General features: G+C 47.1%; 1 protein-coding gene and 1 pseudogene across 1 annotated transcript; one reads left to right on the top strand and one right to left on the bottom strand.

Annotated features, from left to right (window-relative positions):
- Positions 1–10481: 10481 nt before the first annotated feature.
- On the top strand, positions 10482–12809 carry LOC123106991 (glucan endo-1,3-beta-glucosidase 11). Its single transcript, XM_044529007.1, has 2 exons — positions 10482–11756; positions 12390–12809. The coding sequence occupies exons 1-2, from the start codon at positions 10596–10598 to the stop codon at positions 12447–12449; spliced, it is 1221 nt and encodes a 406-aa protein (XP_044384942.1). The 5' UTR covers positions 10482–10595; the 3' UTR covers positions 12450–12809.
- Positions 12810–15898: 3089 nt separating this feature from the next.
- On the bottom strand, positions 15899–25874 carry LOC123077147 (uncharacterized; annotated as a pseudogene).

The raw sequence follows: 25874 nt of genomic DNA, 5'->3' as shown, positions 1-25874 counted from the left end.
CTGGTGTGGTTGACTACCTTGCTCGACTGAAGGTTGCGGCATCGCGAATCGACACGACACTCTGGCCAGGAGCGACGCTTCAAAATGACCTCGAGTCTCTAATGACTCGACTGAATGAAGTTCCAGGTCGAGTGCAAGAATGGAAGAAGTCTTCTGCCAGGTGCGGCGCTGACGTTACCCTGTCCCTGGTCCGTGTTCACTGCAAGGATGCGCGAGAGGAAAAGCTGGCGTCCATCAAAGTTGCCAATACCAAGAAGCACGACTTCCAATCTTTCATGTAGACCTTCATTGCTGCTGCCACTCGGATTGCTGACGGAACTGACTTGGACCAGTTTGTCGCGCCCTCCAGTCCTCCACCTAAGGAGTAAGAAAAACTTCCATGCTTCGGCTTAAATTTGCCTCGGAATGCCGAGTGGTTTTGTAACTGATAAACTTTTACAGGCTTGACGCCTGAGCACTTCTGAATCCGTAAGATGTTATCTGAACTTGCCTTATCGTTGAATATGCTTGCATTTGCCTTCGAGCGAACTTTGTTCTTCACTCGGAATATACTTTAGTGCTTGAGACGCAGCTCTGAGGTGGAAAATTCAGTCGACCTGCACTTCATCGCTCTTGCAGGTAGGGATGGAGCACAGATTGCAGTCGACCTGCGTCCTTGCGGATCGGGATGGAGCGCACATTGTATTTGTGGCGTAGCTCTTAAGGAGAAGGCAGCAGTCGATCTGCACCTCGTCGTCCTTGCAGAGCGCATGTTGTATTTGTGGCGTAGCTTCGAAGGAGAAGGTAGCAGTCGACCCGCACCTCGTCGTCCTTGCGAATCGGAATGGAGCGCATGTTGTATTTGTGGCGTAGCTCCGAAGGAGAAGGCGGCAGTTGACCAGCACCTCGTCGTCCTTGCGGATCGAAATGGAGCGTACGTTGTATTTGTGGCGTAGCTCCAAAGGAGAAGGCGGCAGTCGACCTGCACCTCGTCGTCCTTGCGGATCGGAATGGATTTCATACTTAGGCGAGTATTTGGATTGCAACTAAGCCTCCGAGTGAGAGGGTTGCTCTCCACTCGGTAGGATTTTTAAATACTTAGGCGAGTACTGGACTGCAGCTAAGCCTCCGAGTGGGAGGGTTGTTCTCCACTCGGTAGGATTTTCAAATACTTAGGCGAGTACTGGACTACAGCTAAGCCCCCGAGTGGGAGAGTTGCTCTCCACTTGGTAGGATTTTCAAATACTTAGGCGAGTATTGGACTACAGCTAAGCCTCTGAGTGGGAGGTTTGCTCTTCACTCGGTGGGATTTTTAAATACTTAGGCGAGTACTGGACTGCAGCTAAGCCTCCGAGTGGGAGGTTTGCTCTTCACTCGGTAGGATTTTGAAAAAATTAGGCGAGTAATGGACTGCAGCTAAGTCCCCGAGTGGGAGGTTTGCTCTCCACTCGGTAGGATTTTTAAATACTTAGGCGAGTACTGGACTGCAGCTAAGCCCCCGAGTGGGAGGGTTTGCTCTCCACTCGGTAGGATTTTTAAATACTTAGGCGAGTACTGGACTGCAGCTAAGCCCTCCGAGTGGGAGGTTGCTCTCCACTCGGTAGGATTTTAAATACTTAGGCGAGTACTGGACTGCAGCTAAGCCCCGAGTGGGAGGTTGCTCTCCACTCGGTAGGATTTTCAAATACTTAGGCGAGTACTGGACTGCAGCTAAGCCCCCGAGTGGGAGGTTTGCTCTCCACTCGGTAGGATTTTAAATACTTAGGCGAAACGGATTCGCAGCTAAGCCCCCGAGTGAGAGGCTTGCTCGTCACTCGGTAGGATTTTTTTTACAAACTTAGGCGAAACGGATTCGCAGCTAAGCCACCCACTGGGGGATTTCTCACGTAAACAAAAGCAACAACAATCACTGGGAAAATTATAACACTCTTGTCTTTGATAAACAAACTACAGAGGTACTTTTTATTACATCTCATCCGAGTGAGTACTTAAGTATAAAAGGGGCGGAGCAGCTCCGCATTCCAAGCTCGTGGCTCATCAATCTGGCGATCGACATTGTAAAGATGGTACGCTCCATTGTGGAGAACTTTGGTGACGATGAAGGGGCCTTCCCAAGTAGGGGCGAGTTTGTGTGGCTTCTGTTGATCCACTCGGAGGACCAAGTCTCCTTCTTGGAAGGCTCGACTCTTCACGTTTCTGGCATGGAATCGACGCAAGTCCTGCTGATAGATAGTCGATCGGATCATGGCCATCTCTCTTTCTTCTTCTAGAAGGTCGACTGCGTCCTGCCGGGCTTGTTCTGCTTCATCTTCAGAGTAGAGCTCGACTCGGGGTGCATTGTGAAGCAGGTCACTCGGCAGAACTGCTTCAGCTCCATAGACCAGAAAGAATGGAGTTCGCCCAGTTGACCGATTAGGAGTAGTCCTCAATCCCCAAAGAACTGATGGAAGTTCGTCGACCCACGCGCCTGCTGCGTGTTTGAGATCACGCATCAACCGGGGTTTCAGTCCTTTGAGAATTAGGCCGTTTGCTCTTTCTGCTTGTCCATTCGACTGGGGGTGAGCGACGGAAGCGTAGTCGACTCGCGTGCCTTGAGAAGCGCAAAAGGCTCTGAATTTGTCGGAATCGAAGTTTGACCCATTATCAGTGATGATGCTGTGCGGAACTCCATATCTGAATATCAACTCTCTGATGAAGCTGATAGCAGTGCAGGTATCAAGATTCTTGATAGGCTTGGCTTCAATCCACTTAGTGAACTTGTCGACTGCCACCAGTACATGGGTGAAGCCGCTCCTGCCAGTTCTCAGTGGTCCAACCATATCCAATCCCCAAACGGCGAAGGGCCAGACGAGTGGAATGGTCTTCAAGGCTGAGGCGGGTTTGTGTGACATATTGGAATAGAACTGACATCCTTCACACTTGTCGACTATCTCCTTCGCCATTTCATTTGCTCTTGGCCAGTAAAACCCCGCTCGGTATGCTTTAGCCACAATGGTCCGAGAGGACGCATGATGACCACAGGTCCCCGAGTGGATATCGTCAAGAATTATCTGACCTTCTTCTGGTGTTATACATTTCTGACTGACTCCAGTCGCGCTTTCCCTGTACAACTGTCCCTTTATCACAGTAAAGGCCTTGGATCGACGGACGATCTGTCGAGCCTCTTCTTCATTCTCTGGGAGCTCTTTCCTTAGGATATACGCGATGTACGGCACTGTCCAGTCGGGAGTGATGACCAAAACTTCCATGATCAGGTCGACCACAGCTGGGACCTCAACTTCAGTCGGATCCGTGGCACTTTTTGGCTGCGGGGCTTCTTCGGTGAAAGGATCCTCTTGAACTGATGGTGTGTGGATGTGTTCCAAAAACACATTACTGGGAATGGCTTCTCTCTTGGAACCTATTTTTGCCAAATCATCAGCCGCTTGATTTTTCAGTCGGGGTATATGATGAAGCTCTAACCCCTCGAATTTCTTCTCTAGCTTTCTCACTGCATTGCAGTAACCAGTCATGGCCGGACTTCTGACGTCCCACTCCTTCATCACTTGGTTAACCACCAAATCTGAGTCGCCATAGACCATGAGGCGACGGACGCCGAGTGAAATGGCCATACGCAACCCATACAAAAGTGCTTCGTATTCTGCTTCGTTATTGGAGGAATCAAAGTGAATCTGGAGCACATATCTGAGCTTATCTCCTCGGGGGGAAACCAACACTACCCCAGCACCGGAACCATTCAGCATCTTAGAACCATCAAAGAACATGGTCCAGTGCTCCGAGTGAACTTGAGTCGGCAGTTGCTGTTCAATCCACTCGGCGATGAAATCTGCTATTGCTTGGGACTTGATATCTAGGGGAAGGAGTTCAATCGCCCATTTTGCCACTCGACCAGTTGCATCTCTGTTGTGCAGAATCTCTGACAATGGAGCGTCGCTGACGACTGTAATGGAATGGTCAGAGAAGTAATGAGCAACCTTCTTCGTGGTCATATAAATCCCATATACAAGCTTCTGATAATGAGGGTATCTTTGCTTTGATGGGGTCAAAACTTCAGAAACATAATATACTGGGCGCTGAACTTTAAAGGCTTTTCCTTCTTCTTCCCGCTCGACCGTAAGTACTGTACTGACGACTTGTCCCGTGGCTGCAATGTAAAGCAGCAAAGGCTCTTTGCTGATCGGGGCAGCAAGCACCGGCTGGGTGGAGAGCAGGGCTTTTAGCTCTGCAAACGCTGCATCAGCTTCAGGAGTCCACTCGAACTTGTCTGACTTCTTCATCAGTCGGTAAAGAGGCAATGCCTTTTCACCGAGACGAGAGATGAATCGACTTAAAGCGGCCAAGCAACCAGTAAGCTTCTGGACATCGTGCACACGCACAGGACGTTTCATTCGGAGTATAGTACCAACTTTTTCTGGATTGGCGTCGATTCCTCGTTCGGAAACGAGAAAACCGAGTAACTTTCCGCCAGGAACTCCGAATGTGCACTTTGATGGATTAAGCTTGATATCATACCTCCTGAGGTTGGCAAATGTCTCAGCAAGGTCAGTCAGCAGGTCGGAACCTTTCCGTGACTTGACCACAATATCATCCATGTATGCTTCCACATTCCGACTGATTTGAGTGAGCAAACACTTCTGAATCATCCTCATGAACGTGGCTCCGGCATTCTTGAGGCCGAATGGCATGGTGACATAACAGAAGCACCCGAATGGAGTGATGAAAGCTGTTTTGATCTCGTCGGGTCCATACAGACGGATCTGATGGTAACCGGAATAGGCGTCTAAAAAAGACAGGCGCTCACATCCCGCAGTCGAGTCGACTATTTGGTCGATGCGGGGGAGAGGAAAATGATCTTTCGGGCAGGCCCGATTGATATGTTTGAAGTCGATGCACATGCGAAGTGACTTGTCCTTCTTGGGGACCATGACAACATTGGCGAGCCACTCGGAGTGGTAAATCTCTCGGATAAACTCCGCTGCTAAGAGCCGAGCCACCTCCTCGCCAATGGCCTTTCTTTTCTGGACGGCGGACCGTCGAAGATGTTCTTTGACAGGTTTCACTTTTGAGTCGACTCGTAGACGGTGCTCAGCCAGCCCCCTGGGAACACCCGGCATGTCAGAAGGCTTCCATGCGAAGATGTCCCAGTTCTCACGGAGGAACTGGATGAGCGCTTCTTCCTATTTGGAGTCGAGTGTTGTAGAGATATGAGTCGGAGCAGCACTGGGGTCGGTCGGGTGAATGTGAATCGGTTTTGTCTCACCGGACGACTGAAACGCTGATTCCGTAGCGGGCTTCTTGGCTCGCAACAAATCACTCGGGTCTGCAGTTTTCTGGTATTCCTGCAGCTCTACCACTGCCATCTGAGCATCGGCGATCTTTGAGCCTTTCTGAAAGCACTCTTCCGCCTTCTTCCGATTGCCAGTAATAGTGATCACACCTTTGGGACCAGGCATCTTCAATTTGAGGTACACATAACATGGTCGAGCCATGAAACGTGCATAAGCTGGCCTGCCCAAAATAGCGTGATAAGCACTCTGGAAATCCACAACTTCAAACGTCAACTTTTCTTTGCGGTAATTCTTGGAATCACCGAAAACCACATCAAGAGCAATTTGGCCGAGTGACTCAGCCTTCTTTCCAGGAATGACTCCATGGAAACTCATGTTGCTGGTACTGAGTCTGGACATCGGAATGCCCATCCCTTTCAACGTCTCTGCATATAGTATATTCAGGCCACTGCCACCATCCATCAAAACTTTAGTCAGTCGAGTGCCTTCGACGACTGGGTCGACCACCAAAGCTTGCCTCCCAGGGGTGGCTATGTGTGTCGGATGATCGGACTGGTCGAATGTGATGGCAGTCTGAGACCATTTCAGATAACTGGGTGTCGCCGGAGCAACCATATTCACTTCTCGGTTGATAACTTTCAATCGACTTTTGCTTTCAACATCAGCAAAAATCATCAGGGTGGAATTGACCTGGGGATATCCATCATCACTATCTTCTTTGTCCTCAACTTTGTCCGACTCCTTTTCCTTATCTTTGGGTTGTTTCCCCTGGAATTGCTGGATCAAGAGCCGACACTGTCGAGTGGTATGTTTCGGGTAAATGAGTTTACCCTCCTCATCTTTCTTCGTGTGGATGTGGCACGGCAAATCCATCACGTCATTCCCTTCCTTGTCCTTCACCTTCTTAGGGTTCCAAGACCCTTTGGGCTTCCCTTTAAACTTTCCTTGAGTCACGGCCAAGGCTTCTCCAGGAGCAGCTGGCTCGGCTTTCCGCTTCTGCTTCCGACTGGAGTTCCCTCCTCCGGTTTCGTGGGCGACTGACTTGTGCTTGCCACTCCGGAGCCGATCCTCTTCTTCACCATTGGCATACTTGGTGGCAATCTCCATCATTCGACTCAGAGACATGTCTCCGGTTCGACCGAATTTTAGGTTTAGCTCTCTGTACTTAACGCCTTCCTTGAAGGCACAGACTGCCTGGTGATCAGATACATTCTCTACCGTGTGATGCAACGTGATCCATCTCTGGATGTAATCCCTCAAAGTTTCATTCGACTTCTGCACACAAGATTGCAGCTCTGTCAACCCTGCTGGTCGCTTGCAAGTTCCTTCAAATGTTCTGACAAACACTCGAGCAAGATCTTCCCAAGTGTAAATGCTGCTGGGTGCTAACTGATTCAACCATGCTCTGGCCGAGCCCTCCAACATAAGAGGCAGGTGTTTCATGGCCACTTCATCGTTGCCGCCGCCAATCTGAACAGCCACTCGGTAGTCTTCAAGCCAAGTATCAGGCTTGGACTCACCAGTGAACTTACTGACTCCAGTCGCCAACCTGAAGTTGGGAGGAATCACCGCGGCCCTGATGGCTCTGTTGAAACACTCTGGTCCTAAGACGTGTACTCTGCTGCTGGTGGGTACATCTCTGTCATGACCTTCTCGGTGAGCTCTGTTCCTGTCGACCAAACCTTGAACGATAATGGATCTCGCATCAAAGCCTGGTTCCCTGGGGTCGACTGGAATCCTTCGCCCAACACTGTGATGGCGTCTGTCATCCTGCTGTCGAGGCGCGTACGATCCACTCCTTGGGGGAGGGGTGGGCACTCGACGTCGATCATCACGATCGAGTCGGTGATCATACTGCTCACGGTTCTTGTACTGATCACGCCGGTCTCCACGTCCCTCACGCCTCGGGGGCGATCTTGGGCTATGGGCCGACTGGACTGTATTTGCAGCGACGGATCTGCTGTGAATCCTATTCCGCGACTGCGATACAGCTGAATTTTGATCTCCTGCCGCCCGGAGTAATGCTCTGATCTGTAACAAGCCTCTGCCAGCCTCTGACTGGGAAGGCTGAATCGACTCTGCTATACGGGCTGCAGCTGCTAAATTCTGAATCGGAGTTCAATATACCTGAGTCGATGGTGGAAAGAGTTGACGTCGACTGGATTCTGGAACCCGTTGCCACGCACGCTCGTCGAGTGCTCGCTGGAGGTTCTCTAGTCGAGTGCGCTCAACCAAGTTGGCCAAGCGCGCGTCCTCTAAGGCACGAGCCTCGGGGGTTTCTCCAACGATAGGAGTGTACAGCGCATCCATGTTTCGGCAGTGAAGTTCTTCCCTCTGCAGCGAAGTGAGGGGCTCGGGGAGATACTCTTCGTGGGCATGCGATGGATCGCCTCCGCCGTCGCCTCCATCGGTGCGGGGAAAGCCGGGAGGACTGTGTGGTCCATCGACCATCAGAACCTCCGCCGCTGGATCACTGCTGTCGCACTCGGATGCAGTCTCTGCGAAGCCAGTCGACAGGTCCAACAAGCCGTAGAGAGATTCATCGGGCTCGATCGTCGCAACTTGGGGGGGGTTCCGACTGGCGAGCCATCGCGTGCTTCACCCACCGCTGAAGCCTCGACCGACTGGAACGCTTGCGCCGGCGGGAAACAGGGAGGGAGGACAACATAGGGGCCGACCAATACTGGGTCGACGGTTGCCGCAGGAGGACACCGCGGACGCACGCGCGAAAGTGCGTCGCCCCGCGGACAGGGAGCGCGTTGATGTCGAGCGGAGCCTCCTGAAGCCAAGCGGAGTCATCGGCGATGAACGTGAGCGCGCCGAGACGGATCTCGTGGCCCTCAACCAAAACTCTGCCCGAAACCATGATGAAGGAGATCGGAAAAATCGCAACTTCTCCAATAAGTCGCTAAGACACCTGCCCCACGGTGGGCGCCAACTGTCGTGGTTCTAAGTCTGACAGTAGTGTAGGGGGGTAGGTATGGAGAGGCAAGATCCTAGCTATGGAGTAGTTGTATACGCAAGAGATTTACGAGTTCAGCCCTTCTCGGAGGAAGTAACAACCCTACGTCTCAGAGCCCGGAGGCGGTCGACTGGATTATGTGTGTATGAGTTACAGGGGTGCGAACCCTTTACACTGAGGAGGGGGTGGCTTATATAGAGTTCGCCAGACCCCTCCGGCCCTCAGTTATGTAGGGTTTAAGGTACATTAAGATCGGACGTTACTGGCAACAGCACAAATAAAGTGCTATGATGACCGTAAAGACTACTTAATGACCGGCCGACTGTGTGCAGAGCGACTTTAGATCTCCTGGTTGTCGGGTGGTTGGCTTCATGGTCGAGTGTCTTCGAGTCCGTCGAGTGAAACACTTCTGAGTCGATTGAAAGGTGGTTTCTTCTAGAGAAGTCCTTGGAGAGGGTAGTTTGGACAGGTCCATGACCCTACCCTAGGTACATAGCTTCATCACATAGTATTTTAGAATGGATGGAGTACGAGTTTAAGAGATAAGGACATCTCCAAGGACAAAAATCAAATGACATCCCCATATTTCATGTCCGCAGACATGGCTCATTTGTCCGTGAAAAACTAACGCCCTATGGCATCCCCCATTTTGCCTCCCCAATTTGCTTGGTCTGCATTTTTGCCCTTTTTTCAACCAAACTTGAACACTTGAAAGACATAGTTTAAATGTGCAAGTAAATAGTATAAATTTAGAAATGCACTAGGTGAATGCCCGTGCGTTGCACGGGCACACATATTCTAGTTGCTCGTTATATTCATGTCGAGCATACACCTTGAAGTTCTAACACACTTCAGGTGACATTTTCAACCTTTCTACCGTCAACTCAGTTTTCTTCTTATTCTTGTTATTCCTCCCACTGTCTCCGCCTACAAATCCATGCTCGCCACCTCCACCGATACGGCTTGTTCTTTGAGTCACAAATAGCATTCTTCAAAATAAATCAGAAGGCTCATTATACCCGGCATGTAAGGAAAAGGGATATTTGGGTTTGTCTAAATATCACATGTATATTACGAAAAAGTTCATCAACTAAGCATCTGAGATTACATGTCTATCTAGTTCTTGTAGAGAGAACACAAACTATCATGTTAGCTTTCTTCCAAGATATCAACATTATTCATTTCCTACAAATAGATTATTACACACCATAATTTAATTTGAAGAAATAAATAATTTTGAACAGACATTAAAGCGCGTGTTTTACTTGCTTTTCAGCATAGGGGGTAAAAAATAACACAATTAGTCCATGGTGACGAAGCAGTAAAAAAGTATTTTTGCTCTATAACATGACATGCAACCGTTAGAAGTAAATTAGGGATTGACATCACCTTTGTTGCCTTTGAGCCACCGAAAAAGAAGCCCCCCAAAACTGATGGACCTAAAGGAGCCATTCTCAGGCTAGCTAATCTGCTGATCATCTGCTTATGATACTACTCGAACAATAAGCATTTGTATACAGAAATGAGAAATGTAACTCAATGGAGGAGCTACAAACAAAAGGCTGGGCGGGCAAAGAGACTTTTCTTGTTACCCTCTGGTTCGGAGATAGTCTTCGCCCGATGAGAATAGATACTATCGGCAAGTATTACCCCATTAGTTGTGCCCATTGATGATATAGTTGCACTCCTACCATAACAAAGTTTTGCAAATAATGGAGATTGTTGAAGCACGTTGATATTGTTGTGAGACCTAACATGTAAAAGAAAGAGTGTCAAAAGATGCCACTGCTTCTGGCATGATTGTGGGCTCTCCGGTATGATTTTGGTATTGCCCTTGCAAACCTAGCAACGGTTCTACAATTCTTAGTGCATGCAATCGATGAAATCGAGCATACTGAGAAACCATCTTCTTCAAGTGCCAAAAGTTTGGTTATGTCCACGATATTTGGCTCTCTCAAGTGCTTTTTGTCAAACACGTGGACCACTGAAGTGACAAATTTCAACATTGTTGCGATGTGGTCGGCACAAATACCACGACGTAGATGGTGGATGATGCGCGTGATGGATGTAAGACCAGAGGAGGAAAAACAATGGGTTGTGTCTGCTGCGATCGAGCGGCCACCAGCGTCAGATCGGAGGGCTGGCTAGACACCTCCAGATCAGACGGCTGGCTAGGCAAATGATTTCTCAAAAATAAAAATAAAAACATCCGGTTGATTTCTAGCCGCCTTTGTACAACGGTAGGACAGAGCACTCGCCCAGGTGAGCCCCCAAACCCCAACGCTCCAGCCACTCCAAGCCAAACCCCTCCAGCTCACTCACTCCGGCCGTCCGGCGCGCGCAGCACACATTGCCGTGACAAGACAATGCCGCTCCTGCTCCTCCTGCTCGTGCTCCTTCTACCGGCCGCGCCCGAGGCGACGCCGTCGGCGTTGCTGGGCATCAACTACGGCCGGGTGGGAAACAACCTCCCGCCGACGACCTCGGCCCTGCAGCTCCTCGCCGGCCTGGGCGTCGGCCGCGTCCGCCTCTACGACGCCGACCCGGCCACCCTCCGCTCCTTCGCCAACACGGGCGTGGAGCTCGTCGTCGGCGTCCCCGACGAGTGCCTCGCCGCCGTCTCCACCCCCTCCGGCGCCTCCTCCTGGGTCCGCTCCGTCATCCAGCCGGCGCTCCCGGCAACCAAGATTGCCGTCCTCACTGTCGGCAACGAGGTGCTCACGGGCCCCAACAGCTCCACGCTCTCGCCGTCGCTGCTCCCGGCCATGCAGTGCATCCACGACGCGCTCGCGCAGCTCGGCCTCGACAGGCAGGTCGCGGTCACCACCGCGCACAACCTCGGCGTGCTCGCCACCTCCTACCCGCCCTCGTCGGCCTACTTCCGCAAGGACCTCCTCCCGGTCCTCTGCCCGATCCTCGACTTCCACGCCCGCACCGGCTCGCCGTTCCTCGTCAACGCCTACCCCTACTTCGCCTATGCCGAGGACCCCGCCGGCGTGGAGCTCGAGTACGCCCTGCTCGAGCCCGGCCACGGCGGCGTCCCCGACCCGCCCTCCGGGCTGCGCTACCCCAACATGCTGGTGGCCCAGGTGGACGCCGTGTACCACGCGATCGCGGCGGCCAACCGCGCGGCGGCGCGCGCGGTGGAGGTGCGCGTGTCGGAGACCGGGTGGCCGTCGGCCGGCGACGGCAACGAGACCGGCGCGACGCCGCGGAACGCCGCAAGGTACAACGGCAACGTGATGCGGCTGGTGGGCGAGGGCAAGGGCACGCCGCTGCGGCCGGACGGGGCGCTGCGCGTCTACATGTTCGCGCTCTTCAACGAGAACATGAAGCCCGGCCCCTCGTCGGAGCGCAACTACGGCCTCTTCAAGCCCGACGGCACGCCGGTGTACGAGCTCGCCTACCGCCTGCCCAAGGACAACGCCACCACCTCATCCGGCACCGGAAGCATTACCGGCGGCGGCGGCGGGGGGCCGCAGAACAGCGGCTACTACAGCATCTCGGCGTCCGCAACGGCGAACGTGGTGAGCGCTCTTCTTTTTGCTCCAGTTAATTTCCATTGTCCGCGCTTTGCATCGATTCCTTTCTGAACTGAAAAAGCTCCATTTTGGACTAGTTTGCAAAGTTTTCCTGGTAAAAGTGCAGGCAAGTTGAAAAGGTTGCATCATGCATGCTTGCTCGTGCCTTTTGATAGCCCAAGGTAATATCATGGCATAAAGGAGCATGTCATTGCTTGATCCAAAACTATGTTTCTGTAATGCAAGACATCATAACCATGATACTTTGAAAATATATAAGATGTTCTAACTTTTCCTGAATCGGATGTACATAGACGCGTTTTAGTGTGTTGTTCACTGATGTCAGTCCTAGTCCATATTGAAATATCTAAAACTTCTCATAATTCAGAACAGAGATGATACATAATAAGAACATGCCACTGGACCGACGTAGACCGTCGATACACACAACTTGCTTGTTCTGGTTGCCATAAAATACAAAACTATGAAACCATAAAGGGGGAGATCAGTGCCAAGTGACCTGTGATCATAAACAAGAAGAACAAATTCTGAGTGACCTGTCTTCATGTAGGCTCTGCTCCCTTTTGGTCACCTGCTGATGTGTCTCCTTGTGTTTGTGCTTGTTCTTGTGCTTGATAGGGTTGGTGGACATGGACACAAGCATGTGCGGCTGTCCTGTTGATGATGATAGCATTCTGATTCTGAGCAACTTCCAAGTTTCTTCAGGGGAAAACTATTTTGTCCTTCCGCTCCAATCTTCCATGTTGTTTCAGTTGATTTAGTCTTGTAATTGGTGGCAAGCTAATGGGTAATATGGGTTAGTCAGTCTCATAAAACCAGGCACCATTTTTATTTTTGTTTACTGGTAATCATGCAATGCAAGGTTAGTTGGATATTTTGATTGTCAAGTCACTGGCTGGCTCCATACTACTCCCTCCGTCCCAATCATAGTGCCAAAAAAACGTCTTACATTTTGGAACGGAGGGAGTAGAAAGCACTTCAAATTTTAGTGCCAACAGTCGAGACAAACCTAGTAAAATACATATGTTTGTTGAAACACTTGTCTTGACAATATACTCCTTTTCCCAGTTTTATGTAAACAATCTAGTAAGTATAAAGATACATAATTTTTTTTGTGACAAACTAAAAATATATCATACAACCGGGGTGTAGATACATTCATGTCTCATACACTAATACTTGGTAGTATATATCTCAAATATTACTAAATTTATGATTATTAAAGAGAGGCTGCCTTCTTCAATTCCCATTAATAGAAACCAAGGTCACATAATATTTCAAATATGGATTTGTATTTGCACATATACATGAGTATTTACCTTTTTTGTGTATGGTATCTAAAAACTGGTGCATAAACTACATAGGTGGTATTATATTATATACTCCATACACTACTGCTATGTATTCCACATTTGTAGTACTGAAAATTTCCGGCGACAGATGCATTTATATAGTCCCACATAACAAACCTAATTAATTCCCTTTTTAAGTAGTAAAAGCTTGGGCACACACCACACAGAACATAGGTACTGCATCCAAAATGATCTTATTATATGGAAAGCATAGAGATGGGCTGAACTGGACCGAAGGAGCATGCTCTGATTTTTGTGTCCTCAAGGTAGAACTTTCTCCCCTGCAAGGGAAGAAGGCTCGTGTAACGGTGTGTGCGCTTTCCTTTGTACCAAAGGCTCATCTGCTGCAGGAATAATTCAGCCGGGTGTAAATTGCAGCGGAAAGAGGAATGGTTCTGGGTGAGCATGCGTGCATTGTGTGCTATAGACTCGTATCACAGTTGCGCTAAAAAATACTTCTACTCCAAACGGTATTACTTTTTCTTTGCAAGAAATCAACGCAAGGATTCAGCATAACCGAATAATACAGTTGTTGAAAACCACACATGCCCATGCCACGCATCGGCTTTGGAGTATTATCCAAAGTGTCGAGTGGGAAGAGAAAAACACTATAACTGTCTCTCTATGATACACCTAGAACAAATTTATAAGGCCTCTAGTATGGCAAAGTTGGCTTAGTTTTGATGCTTCAGTGAAAGGAAAGGCTGCCAAATAGAAATAAATAGTGGGACGGGATACTCCCAGGCATGCTACTTTATGAACAAATGAACCTCAGTTTGCTCATCTTATAGAGCAGCAGAGTCAGAAAGTAGAGGGCATAACGATCCAACGACGTATGTCGTCTCTTTTGTGTCTGCAATCAACATTACTTCGAAAAGACACTTAAAAGAAATCGAACACGACTATGACCATACAATTTCAAATAGCTACACAAATTAGGAAAAAATAAACAGGAAAGCAATATTCAGATGATACCTTAGCATAACTGCCCACAAAAAGGACCCTCCGGGGACCCAGTCATATCCTTACGACAACCTGACCTCAAACATCTTATGCAAGATCAGAGTTAAATACTTCAGATTAGTGCAAATAAACATCATTATGCAAGATGCGAGGAAAATATTTCAGATTAGCAGATACATTCGCATCAACATCGGCTAACAGCATTTCAGATTAGTCAAAATATTAACATTGATAGGCAGGCAAGCTCTCACTCTGCCCAGCTGGCATCTCCAACACAAAGAAACCTATAGGTATACAAAATCTGATGGAAAGCCAGAGCAACGAAAGGGAAAATGGAGGACAATGAAATGAAGAGGGAGTCCAGTGTGCAAAGCACTCTCGTCCATGCCAACTAACTACAGATGCAAGGGGGTATATTAAGTCATGGGTTGTGCAACGTTTTATGTCTGCATAACGATGTACCTTCATTTGCACTATAGGTAATACCAAAAATGAGAATGACTAGAAAAATGGGTTCTGGTAGAAAAAATCATGGGGTGCTTTTAAAGAGCTCCACTATGGGAGGTAAAGATACTAATTGGACCTTATAAAGGGGTGAATCTTTCCCTGCTAGGGAGGAAGCTACAAAGTATGGGCGCAAGGATACTCACAAGACAGGCTGAATCATCCAAATTCAAGAGTGATTAGCCATAGGGAAACATGTGCTCAGTTTTCTTACATCTACATTCTTTAAGTTTCTTTGCAATATTTGGTGTTGACGGCCTATATGTTTTTAAAATAAATGTTTTGCAGGCTTCGGCAAAGTTTACTGAACTGGCCAGCAAATGCGCGCAAGAAATGCACACACAGTATATGCTCTGATGCTTAGCTGTTTTTTTTTCTTATGATGCGCTCAATTTTGATTCCTGATTTTCTTGTTATAATGTTCTGAATTTTAATGAAGAAAAGAAACAAAAAAATGAACAGAAACTGCAGGGGGGATGTGAAAGTGAAAAGGAAATTAAGAGAGGTCCCTGAGAATAGTTAATTCTAAACTATAAATACAATGGTATGAAAAACATAAATGAAACTATATTATATGCTGGATTAATGTTGAGTGTTAGTTGTCTGGTTTCATGGTGATCAGGAAATGGCTTATACATCTGTATGTATGTAAGGATAACTTGTTTTGTTCCTACAGTTCCTCTTTGCCAAATTAAATTAGTAGTAGTTTTTCTCGAATGGAATCATGTGGAGGAAAATAAAGAGCAACCACTCAAGTGAAGGAAAATAAATAACAGAAACTTGGACTCCCTGAGTTAGTTTGCTCAAAACGACACACAAAGACAGAGACAGAGAGAGAGACATGTATGTGCTAGCTATCTCATCACATGCGACAATTCGAATTACTACTACACCTCTAAAACTAGCGAACAGCCTATGTACAATTAATTGGTAAATACTCCCTCCGTATCAAAATATAAGACGTTTTTTGGTCTAGACAGAAACCTGGCTGCTATCATGTTTCTCCTGCAACTATTCCTATGCAAATGTTGTGGGACTACTGCTATTGTAATGCAGATTACAACTGAACACTACCAACAGTACACCAAATAACAGCAAAGAAACATTTCTTGCATAACCATGGGCAGAACTAAATGGAGGATGCACTGGACTAGATATAACACTGCTAAAAAATCGATAAATCTTAACTTTTACAGGCTGCATACAAACAGGAGTTTGGCTGAATGCTTAGAAAGCTCTGCGACTGAACCTAGCTTTCTATGCAACCAAAGTTTCAGTAACATACAAGAATGAAGCCTTTTTCAGAGCCTTTCTAATCCACCCCAATTCCTTGCAATCTCGATTGACATCTAAGTGACGTTTTTCATCTAACATTGAGCAAGAACATAAGAGTGGTTCGCCTTCAACTATTTTCAGATAGCACAAGGTAAAAGAAGCTGAACTCGGTAGCGGTGGCGTCGCCTCCCTGTGACCATGAGAGTGCAGTTGTGATCTGCAATAGCACGTCAGGTAGCAGAGGACCAAGAAATGAACGGAGAAGGTAAAGGTTGCAGGCTGAATTCTTGGAGCCATTACTGTTGCAGAGTAGTACCAAGAACTGAGGGAGCCAGAACTGGAGAGGTATGCACACCGCACTGTACGAGAGCACGAAATTTTCGTCAAGCAGATGCTTTGATTCCTTCTCCACTGTCACCCGACCTGCAGATTAAAGCGAAAGCTCACACAGGTAAAATTCTTGGCCATATCTTTACCTACATGAGGAAAAATAGTTGAACCTTCAATGAAGTAAACCATATTGACAATCATACTGGAAATACTTTTCTCACCTGTATACAACAAGCGTCAACAGTGCAATTGACTGCAGCATATAGTATAGGAGACTTCAGCATGAGCAATAAAAATTGAAAGTAAATCCTCCAGTGCATACGTACCAGATCACTGAGAATGGCATTCCTATAAATGCATTCATATGAAGGAAATTGACTGTTCCATAGAGATTGCAAAATCTCATGTAGCAGCTAGAAAAAGATTGTATACCTTCACAATCGCCATCAGAAGTCATTACCCCTAAAATTCCAACTAGTTTGTGTTAGACTATTTCCTGAGGAGTTGGTATCAAGAGCAAAGTCAACTACATCCATCAAAAAATTGATACTTTGCTGGGAGCAATTTCATGTCCTCATGATATTTCCCTTTCCTTGAAAATAGAGACAACATCAATGAAGTAGTTGAAGCTTCGAGTGAGATGCTATTCCCATCAACTTTAGACAAATAAATTCCAGCCTTGGCAATCTCACCATTCTCCAACAACAATCTGATGATACCATTTATAAGACGGGAGCTGGGGACTATACCACTTTTTTCCATTGATGAAAACATATTGCTAGCATGTTCCACTGCTCCATCTTTTAGAAGATTTATTATCATTACTGCATAAGTAGATTGATTGGGCACCAACCCACTGGTTGATATTGCAGCAAACAAATTGTTAGCTTCTTCTCTTCTCCGAACCTTGTACATTGCATTGATCATGGTATTGAGTATTGCAATATTGAACTTCATACTCATTGCACCTAATTTCTGGAACAGGGCGATTGCTTCATCTGTGCAGTTATTTCTACAAAGTCCCCTAAGAACTATATTATATGTGGGGATGTCCACTGTTATTCCACTTTCGATCATCTCATGGAACATTGTCCTTGCAGCAACAGTTCTCCCAGCACGAAACAACCCATCCAACATGATGCCATATGTAACAATGTCAGGTTTAATTCTCTTACGCGGCATTTCTCTAAACAGAGCCAAACCATCATTGATCCTTCTATTTTTAAAATAGCCATCAAGAAGTGTACTGTACGTAACAATATCAGGCTCAACACCAACTGATTCCATGGAATTAAACATTCCGAATGCTTTATCCAGCTTGCGGGCCAAGCAATATCCATCAATCAGTGAATTAAATGTAATAACATCAGGCCTCCCACCTAGGTCTATAACCAAGTCAAAGATATCATGTGCATCCATAACCCTTCCTTCCTTGCACATACCGTTTATTACCGAATTGAAGAACACAATGTTAGGACGAGGAATACCTTTGTTTATCATTTGAGAAACCAACTCCTTAACTTTAACCAAACCACCATGCATACAAAAGCCCTGAATTAGGGACCAATAAACAGGTATGTTCGGCTGTACTCCCAAGGCAACCATCTGATTAAATTTTTCCATAGCATCGGTCAGCCTACCCATTCTAGAAAGTGCTGATATTACAGTTGAATATGTGACAACATTTGGACTCACACCTCGTTGCTGCATTTCCGTAAATATGTGCATTGCATCATCCATCATTCCACGTTTAGCATAGGCATCAATTAATATGGTAAAAACACGGCAGTCGGCTGCAATACCGTTGCTTTCCATTGAATTACATAGATCAATCATATCAGCAAAGCATCCTTCACTGGCATAACCATGAAGCAAAATACGGTACGAGACAATATCAGGTTTGTGGCCTTTGGCAGTCATGGAATCAAATATTTCTCTAGCTTCTTTGCTTCTTCCATGCTTGCAAAGGGAAGTCATTAACGAGCCGCAGGTAACAGTATTTGGTGTAAGACCCCGGCTTTTCATTTCTCTGAACATTTTAGCAGCCTCTTTCAACCTCCCAGATGTGGAATACCCATGGATCATGCAAGTATATGTCACTTCATTGGGTTGAGCACCATTGGCAACCATCTGCCGAAGGACTAGCTCTGCCTTGTCCATTGCTCTAGCCTTACACAACGCATCAATAATCGAGTTATACGTCACCACATTGGGCACAACACCTTGCTGCATCATTTGGTGGAACAGACTGCATGCCTTGCCCGTTTCACCTTCCTTGAAGAAGCCATGGATGACCGTGCTATATGCCACCACGTTGGGAGAGCAGCCACCTCCTTCTTTCGCCATCATCTGGAGCAGCCCCCGCTGACTCGTGTTGTTGTCACATAAGCTCTTCAGAACAATGGAGTATGAGAAGGCATCAGGCACACAGCCAAGCTCGGGCATCCTATGAAGCAGCACGTTGACAGCCTCTTCCTTACGATTGGCGTAGCAGAGGCACTTGAGGAAGGTGCTAGCGACGATCTCATTTGTCTTGAGGCCCGTCCTGAGGAGGCGACCAAAGAAGGCAAGCCCTAGGTCCGGGCGAGACGCGCGGCAGCAGCAGTCCATGAGGATGCCGTAGGTGTGGACTGTGAGAGGCGCCACCCGCGGGCCGGCTTGTTCTCGGCACACACGGTTGAAGAGGGCGATGGCGAGGGCGGGACCATCTCTGATGCAGGCGGCAGAGGACGTAGCACGCGCGAGGGCGGCGAGGAAGCCGTTCAGGGAGCGCCCGGGGACCGGGGCGGCCTGCCGCAGTAATTCGTCGAACAGGTGGTGTGCATCGTCTTGGCTGAGCTTCCCGGCGCGAAGACGCTCCGTGGCTGCGGCAAAGGCCGAATGGGGGACCAGACGCGTGAGGGCGGCGACGTGGTGGTGGACATGGAGGAGGAGCTGCGGCGGAGGAGGCGGAGGTTTGCCATCGGCGTGGTGAAGGAGCGATGGAGGCGGAGGCGGGACGACGGACGGACGGAGAGGTGTAAGGGGACGAGTGGCGGAGACCGGAGTGGCGGATGCGGAGTGGCGGAGGAGCAGCGGAGGCGGAGTGGCGGATGCAGGGGCGAGGTGGAGATCAGCGGCGGCGGATGCGGCGGGGCATCGGCGTCGGGAATGGCCGTGGAGTTCGTACACAGTGGGAAGAGCTTTGGAGTCACACAGCTGGTGTGTGCTTTTTGCTAATTCCTGTCACTCTCTAATCGGTTCAGTTGGAAGTTTCTCAGAAAAAGCTTTTTTTTCTCTCTTTTCTCAAATGGTGAATTCATACAAATCACTGGACGTTGGTCAATAAGCCAGAAAAACGAGTCAAGCTCGAGCTTCAGAGCACCTCCAATTATAGCATTTCTTTAAAACCCTGAAAAGTTTGATGGGGTTGCCCCTATTTTTTTAGGCAGGAGCTATATCAAGTATTAAGCGAGGCGGGAGTATCTCTCGTATTAAGAGTCCACAGTAACAGACAGGCCTTGTAAGGGCACCTTTAAAAAAAAAGTGATCCAAGGATTACATCCCGGGTCTTCTCGCCGATGTGTAGCGAAGCTAGCCATTTAGTAAGCGTCGGGATAAAAGATCCGGTTTTTATTGTTTTTTCCTTTGTCTTTCATCGGTTTTTGTTCGTTTCTTTCTCCATTTTTGCCATTTTTTCCTTTGCTTTCTCTTTTATTTTTTTCTTCTGTTTATTTTATTACTATTTCTGGTTCTCATAGATTTTTTCCTTTTTCTTTATTTTACTTCGGTTTTGTTTGCCTCTTTCTCATTTTTCATCGATTTTCCTTGTTTTCTCTCGGGTTTCTCTAGCTTTCTTTACACATTTAGAAATATGTCTAATACATTACTTTAATACACATTTAACATTTTTATAAATTCTTAAATAATTTTTTTAAAATACATAATTAACATTTTCAATACATGGTCAACATTTTTTATACACATTTAATATTCTTAAATACAAAGTTTAAGATTTTTACATGGTCAACATTTTTTCTATGCATACTTAACATTTTTTTAATATAAGTTTAACATTTTTTTCAATACATGATCAACATTTTCTCTATACATGTTTCTATTTGCCTAAAACAGTGTTTCCAACTTTATCAATGGACCCTATTTATAGCCATATTTCTCTTTGCCTTTGGATCGACACATGATACCCATAGGTCACTAGCTCATTGTTTCCTTTTTTTGTTTTTTCTTTCCCTTCTATTCCTGAGCACATCGTCAATCCGTTGCACTGTTGCTCACCTATTTTGCAACCCCTAGCTTGTTGTCGAACATGAAACATCACATAGTCACGCGGGAAGGCCGGATGACACTGGGATACGACGCAGGTCGCGGCACTTCAGGACAAGGCGGGTGGAGCAAAGCTTCATATCGGGAAGCTAGGTTTGGGAGGCTAGGCGTGGATGCCGCCATGGAGGTGTGCAGGGAGGCACTTAAGGCGCCGGGATGCTAGAGGTGAATGAAGGGGCTATGCTATGGGCTGTTGTTTTTTGCGGACCTCCATATTTTAGGGTTGTAGTCGGGGATCATGTTGGATTTTCCCCCCTCTTAACCCTAAAAACCATTTGGGGGCATGTTTAGAGACATGCTATAATTTTTTTTTTGATTGTATTGTCATGTCCATAGAAATCATAGATAGTTAATTTGTGTAAAAATGTGCTTGATTGCACGAGAAAAAAAGAGATCATCCATATACAATTTCTTTGAAAATGTATAGTGCAAAAATCCGCAAGATATAATCCAACAAATCAAACAACCCAAGTGGAAATAATTTGATGAAAATCATTTAAATTAAAGATTTCAAGATACAACCATTATCTCAAAAAGAAAAAAAAATACAGCTACGGATCGGGGGTTCCTCGTTACTTGAGCGGAAATAGCATCTTCGCTGATTCACATCTCATACTATCTAGACAATTGTATCTTATACTGTGACACGGTTACATGCTGCTCTTGCCTATCTATTTCCTTGAGATGTACATACATGCATAATAACATTGCGGATATCTCAAAGTACAGCAGCCTGCTTGATCAACCAAAAAATGTAGCATCGTTCCAATTCCTTCCAGAATCAACCTGAAAGAAGCCATCTCAGATACTCGGTTCCATCATCGTAAACAGGAGCAGGTTACCCTCTTTCGCATCAAAGTCTCGACGGAAATGGGCACCCTCTTGTGCCTGCCTGGACGAGGTCGTAATTGCTCATCAGCATCCACGAAATCGACCTGCAAAGGTTTGTTGAAAAGCTGTGACTATCCTCGTTAAAATAGATGTTCCTTTTAGCAAAGGCATGACTACAGAGGTAAACTATGGGAGTTATTCTTCTGTGATTAATGATTACCTCAACATGCACGTGATCGCTAGGTCCATTTCTCATGATTGCCCCTTACATGCTATGCTTGTATGAAAACATAGAATCCACATGTGAAGGGTCTATCCGCTCCTGAACTGCCTTAATATGCTTGTCCAAATTGGATTCCTGAAATTCAAAATTTTGAGAATGAAAAACGGAGCAGTTTTGCAATTTATTGCAGACAGAAACAAATCCATGAAAAAGAGTCAGACATGTGAGATTGCAAATCACGCCTTTAAAAATGAGCACTTGCAGTCCTCAATGTGGCATTTAATTCTCAGTGACAAATATATATTTTTTGAAATGTGGGCAAAAGCTTTACCCGTTCCATTAATTAAGAAGATTGATGCCCAGTTAATTACGGAAAACCGGACAAAAATCGATACAACAAGGGCTAAGCCCACTTCCAAACATCGATACTCACTGCGCCAAGCCCACTCTCGTCAATGACATGCCGAGCGTAACAACAGGTGCCAACAGGAGGCCCCGCTCAGCCAACACGCCAGCCTATCCACCCTCGCCGGACAGAAGACGCCGTGACTGCTATGGGAGGAGCAGACCCGGGACTCTCCTGAAAAGGTGAGCAGACCCGGGACTCTCCTGAAAAGGTGAAAAGGCATGCACTCCACAGGAACCTCAGTGAAAAATGAACCTTCATGCATTCGCTGATGACACTTGAAGTTCTTTTAGCTGCTTAGTGCAATAGGCATCACTGAACATATCGGTGACAACAGCATAGAAATGTTTCTTTCATAACCATGGGCGGAACTAAATGACAAATGAATGATGCGTTCGAGTAGACATAAACTTCTGCTACCAAATTGTTAAATCCAAACTTGCACTTGTTGCATACAAACATGAATTTGGCTGAATGCTAAGCTAGGTATGCAACTGAACCGAGGTTTCTATGTAGCCAAAGTTTCAGTAACATACAAGAATGAAGCCTGTTTCAGATCCTTTTAATCCACCCAATTCCTTGCAAACTCAGTTGACATCCAAGTGATGCTATTCAACCAAGAACCAAGATTGAGCAAAACATAAGAACGGTTCGCCTTCAACTATTTTCGAACAACGCTAGGTAGAAAGAAGCTGAGATCTGAACAAGAGGAAGGGGAGCAAGAAGGATGTGTATGGTGGAGGAACTCAATGCTGTCCTCACCGTGTAAGTGTGTGCATCCGGGGGAGTACCTGAAGCAGAGAAGTAACTGTGGCGCATTGATGCAGTTGAGGACCAAGAAATGAACAGAGAAGGTAAAGGTTGCAGCATGGATTCTTGGAAACTTTACTGTTGCAGGGCAGTACGGAGAACAGAGGGCACCAGAACTGGAGAGGAATGCACACCACAGTGTAAGAGAGCAAGAAGTTTTCATCAACCAAATGCTATGATTCCTTCTCTGTCACCTGAGGTAGTGTTAGTGTCCTACACCCTGAAGCGAAAGCTCACACCGGTGAATTCTTGGCCATACCTTTACCTACATCATGGGGAAAATTAGTTGAATCTTCAGTGAAGTAGTAAAGCAGATAGAAATCAAACTGGAAATAATTTTCTCACCTGTATGTGACGAGCTCCCACCAGTGCAACTGACAGCAGCATAGAGTGTAGGAGAGTCCAGCATGAGCTCGTATATTTATCCGCTAATTGGACATAACATGAGCAACCTCAAACATCAGTTCGTCCAGGACCTTTTTGCCCAGAAAAATAAACAAAATTCTCAAACTAGAACTAAAACAACCCTTGAGATAGCAGATCACTGACAATGACATTGCTAACAAATGCATTCATATGAAGGAAAGTGACTGCTTTAGAGAGTTTATAAAATCTCAGGTGGCTGGTACAAATCATACTAGAAAAGATTGTATTTTTAATGCTTCTTGCGGAAGATTATATATGTATACCACCTACCCCAATCGCCATCTGATCATGAAACGCCACAAAAAGAACTTGATGAAATAGTGAGGGTCTAATTTCTACCAGCAGGCACTTCGAATTTCATACACCCGCAGGAGGCTTTATGCAAGCCAAAACTCAATTGTGCTTTCTGACTTAAGCTCATATGCAAGCAAAAACTCAACTGTGCTTTCCGAGGAGTTACCCTTATATGGAAGGTATCAACTAGTCAACCAAATCTATCAAAAAATTGAAACTTTGCAGGCAGCAATTTCATGTCCTCCCGATATTTGCCTTTCTTTGAAAAGAAAGACAACATCAATGAAGTTGTTGACGCTTCAAGTGAGATGCTCTTCCCATCAACTTTAGACAAGTAATTTCCGGCCTTGGCAATCTCACCTATTTCCAGCAACATTCTGATGATACGATTTAACAGACGGGAGCTGGGGACTATACCAGTGATTCCATGGCATTAAGCATTCCAAATGCTTTATCCATCTTGCCAACTAAGCAATATCCGTCAACCAGTGAATTAAATGTAATGGCACTAGGCCTCTCACCTATGTCTATAACCAAGTCAAAGATATCATGTGCATCCATAACCCTTCCATCTTTGCATAAACTGTTTATTATTGAACCGAAGAACGTAATGCTAGGATGAGGAATACCTTTGTTCATCATTTCAGAAACCAGCTCCTTGGCTTTAATCAAATCACCATGCATACAAGAGCCCTGAATTAGGGTGTGATAAACAGCTTTGTTCGGTTGAACCCCCATGGAAATCATCTGATTAAATTTCTCCATAGCATTGGCCAACCTACCCATTCTAGAAAGTGCTGATATTACAGTTGAATATGTCACTACATTTGGACTCAGACCTTGTTGCTGCATTTCCGTAAATATGAGCATTGCATCATCCATCATTCCGTGTTTAGCATAGGCACCAATTAATATGGTGAAAACACGGCAGTCAGCTGCAATACCATTGCTTTTCATTGAATTAAAGAGATCAATCATATCAGCAAAGCATCCTTCACTGGCATACCCATGAAGCAAAATACGGTATGAGACGATATCCGGTTTGTGGCCCTTGGCGGTCATGGAATCAAATATTTCTCTAGCTTCTTTGCTTCTTCCATGCTTGCAAAGGGAGGACAGGAAGGAGTTGCAAGTAACAATATCTGGCATAAGACCCCGGCTTTTCATTTCTCTGAACATTTTAGCAGATTTTTTCAACCGCCCAGATGTGGCATATCCATTGATCATGCAATTATATGTCACTGTATCAGGTTGAGCACCTTTACTGATCATCTGCTGAAGGACTACTTCTGCCTTGTCCATTGCTCTGGCCTTGCACAAAGCATCAATGATCAAGTTGTAAGTCACCACATCGGGCTCAACACCTTGCTGCATCATTTCATGGAATAGATTGCATGCCTTGCCTGTTTCACCTTCCTTAAAGAAGCCGTAGATGACCGTGTTATATGCCACCAGATTGAGAGAGCAGACACCTACTTCTTTTGCAATCATCTGGAGCAGTTCGAGCCCCCGCTGGCTCATGCCATTGTCGCATAAGCTCTTCAGGACAGTGTTGTATGAGATGGCATCAGGCACACACCCGAACTCGGACATCCTATGAAGCAGCACGTCCACTGCCTCATCCGTCAATTTCGCATAGCAGAGGCACTTGAGGAAGGTGTTGGCGACGATCTGGTGTGTCTTCAGGCCTTCCCTGAGGAAGCGGCCAAATAAGGCAAGCCCTAGGTCCGGGCGACGGGCGCGGCAGTAGCAGTCCATGAGGATGCTGTAGGTGCAGCCTGTGAGCGCCGCCACCTGCGGGCCGGCTTCCTCTCTGCACACACGGTTGAAGAGAACCACTGCAAGGGCGGGGCCATCTCTGATGCAGTTTCCGGAGGCGGGCGCACGGGCGAGGGCGGCAAGGAAGCCGTTGAGGGATCGCTCGGGGACCGGTGTGGCCTGCCGAAGCAATTCGTCGAACAGGGTGTGTGCGTCTTCCGGCCTGAGCGCCCCGGCGCGGACACGCTCCGTGGCCGCGGCGAAGGCGGCATGGGGGGACCAGGCGCGTGCAGGCGACGTGGTGGAGGAGGAGCTGCGGTGGAGGGGACGGAGGCTGGACATCGGCATGGCGGAGGCGTAGTGACGGAGGCGGGAGCGGGGCATCGGAAAGGTAGAAGATGACGAGCGGCGGGGGCGGAGACGGAGGCCCGACATCGGCTAGGAGGAGGAGCGGCGGCGGCGGCGGCCGATGCGGATGAGGATGCGGGTGCGAGGCATCGGCGTTGCTCCGGGACAGACTGGGAGTGGAGCGCCGGCTGCGGGTGCGAAGGCCTTCGTGTTCGTAGCCGTACGCAGTCGACAGCTTCCTCTGAACTTGATTAGGTGGA

This window comes from Triticum aestivum, chromosome 1B, assembly GCF_018294505.1.
Source record: "Triticum aestivum cultivar Chinese Spring chromosome 1B, IWGSC CS RefSeq v2.1, whole genome shotgun sequence".
Taxonomy (NCBI): domain Eukaryota; kingdom Viridiplantae; phylum Streptophyta; class Magnoliopsida; order Poales; family Poaceae; genus Triticum; species Triticum aestivum.
This window is presented reverse-complemented; position numbering and strand designations above follow the sequence as displayed.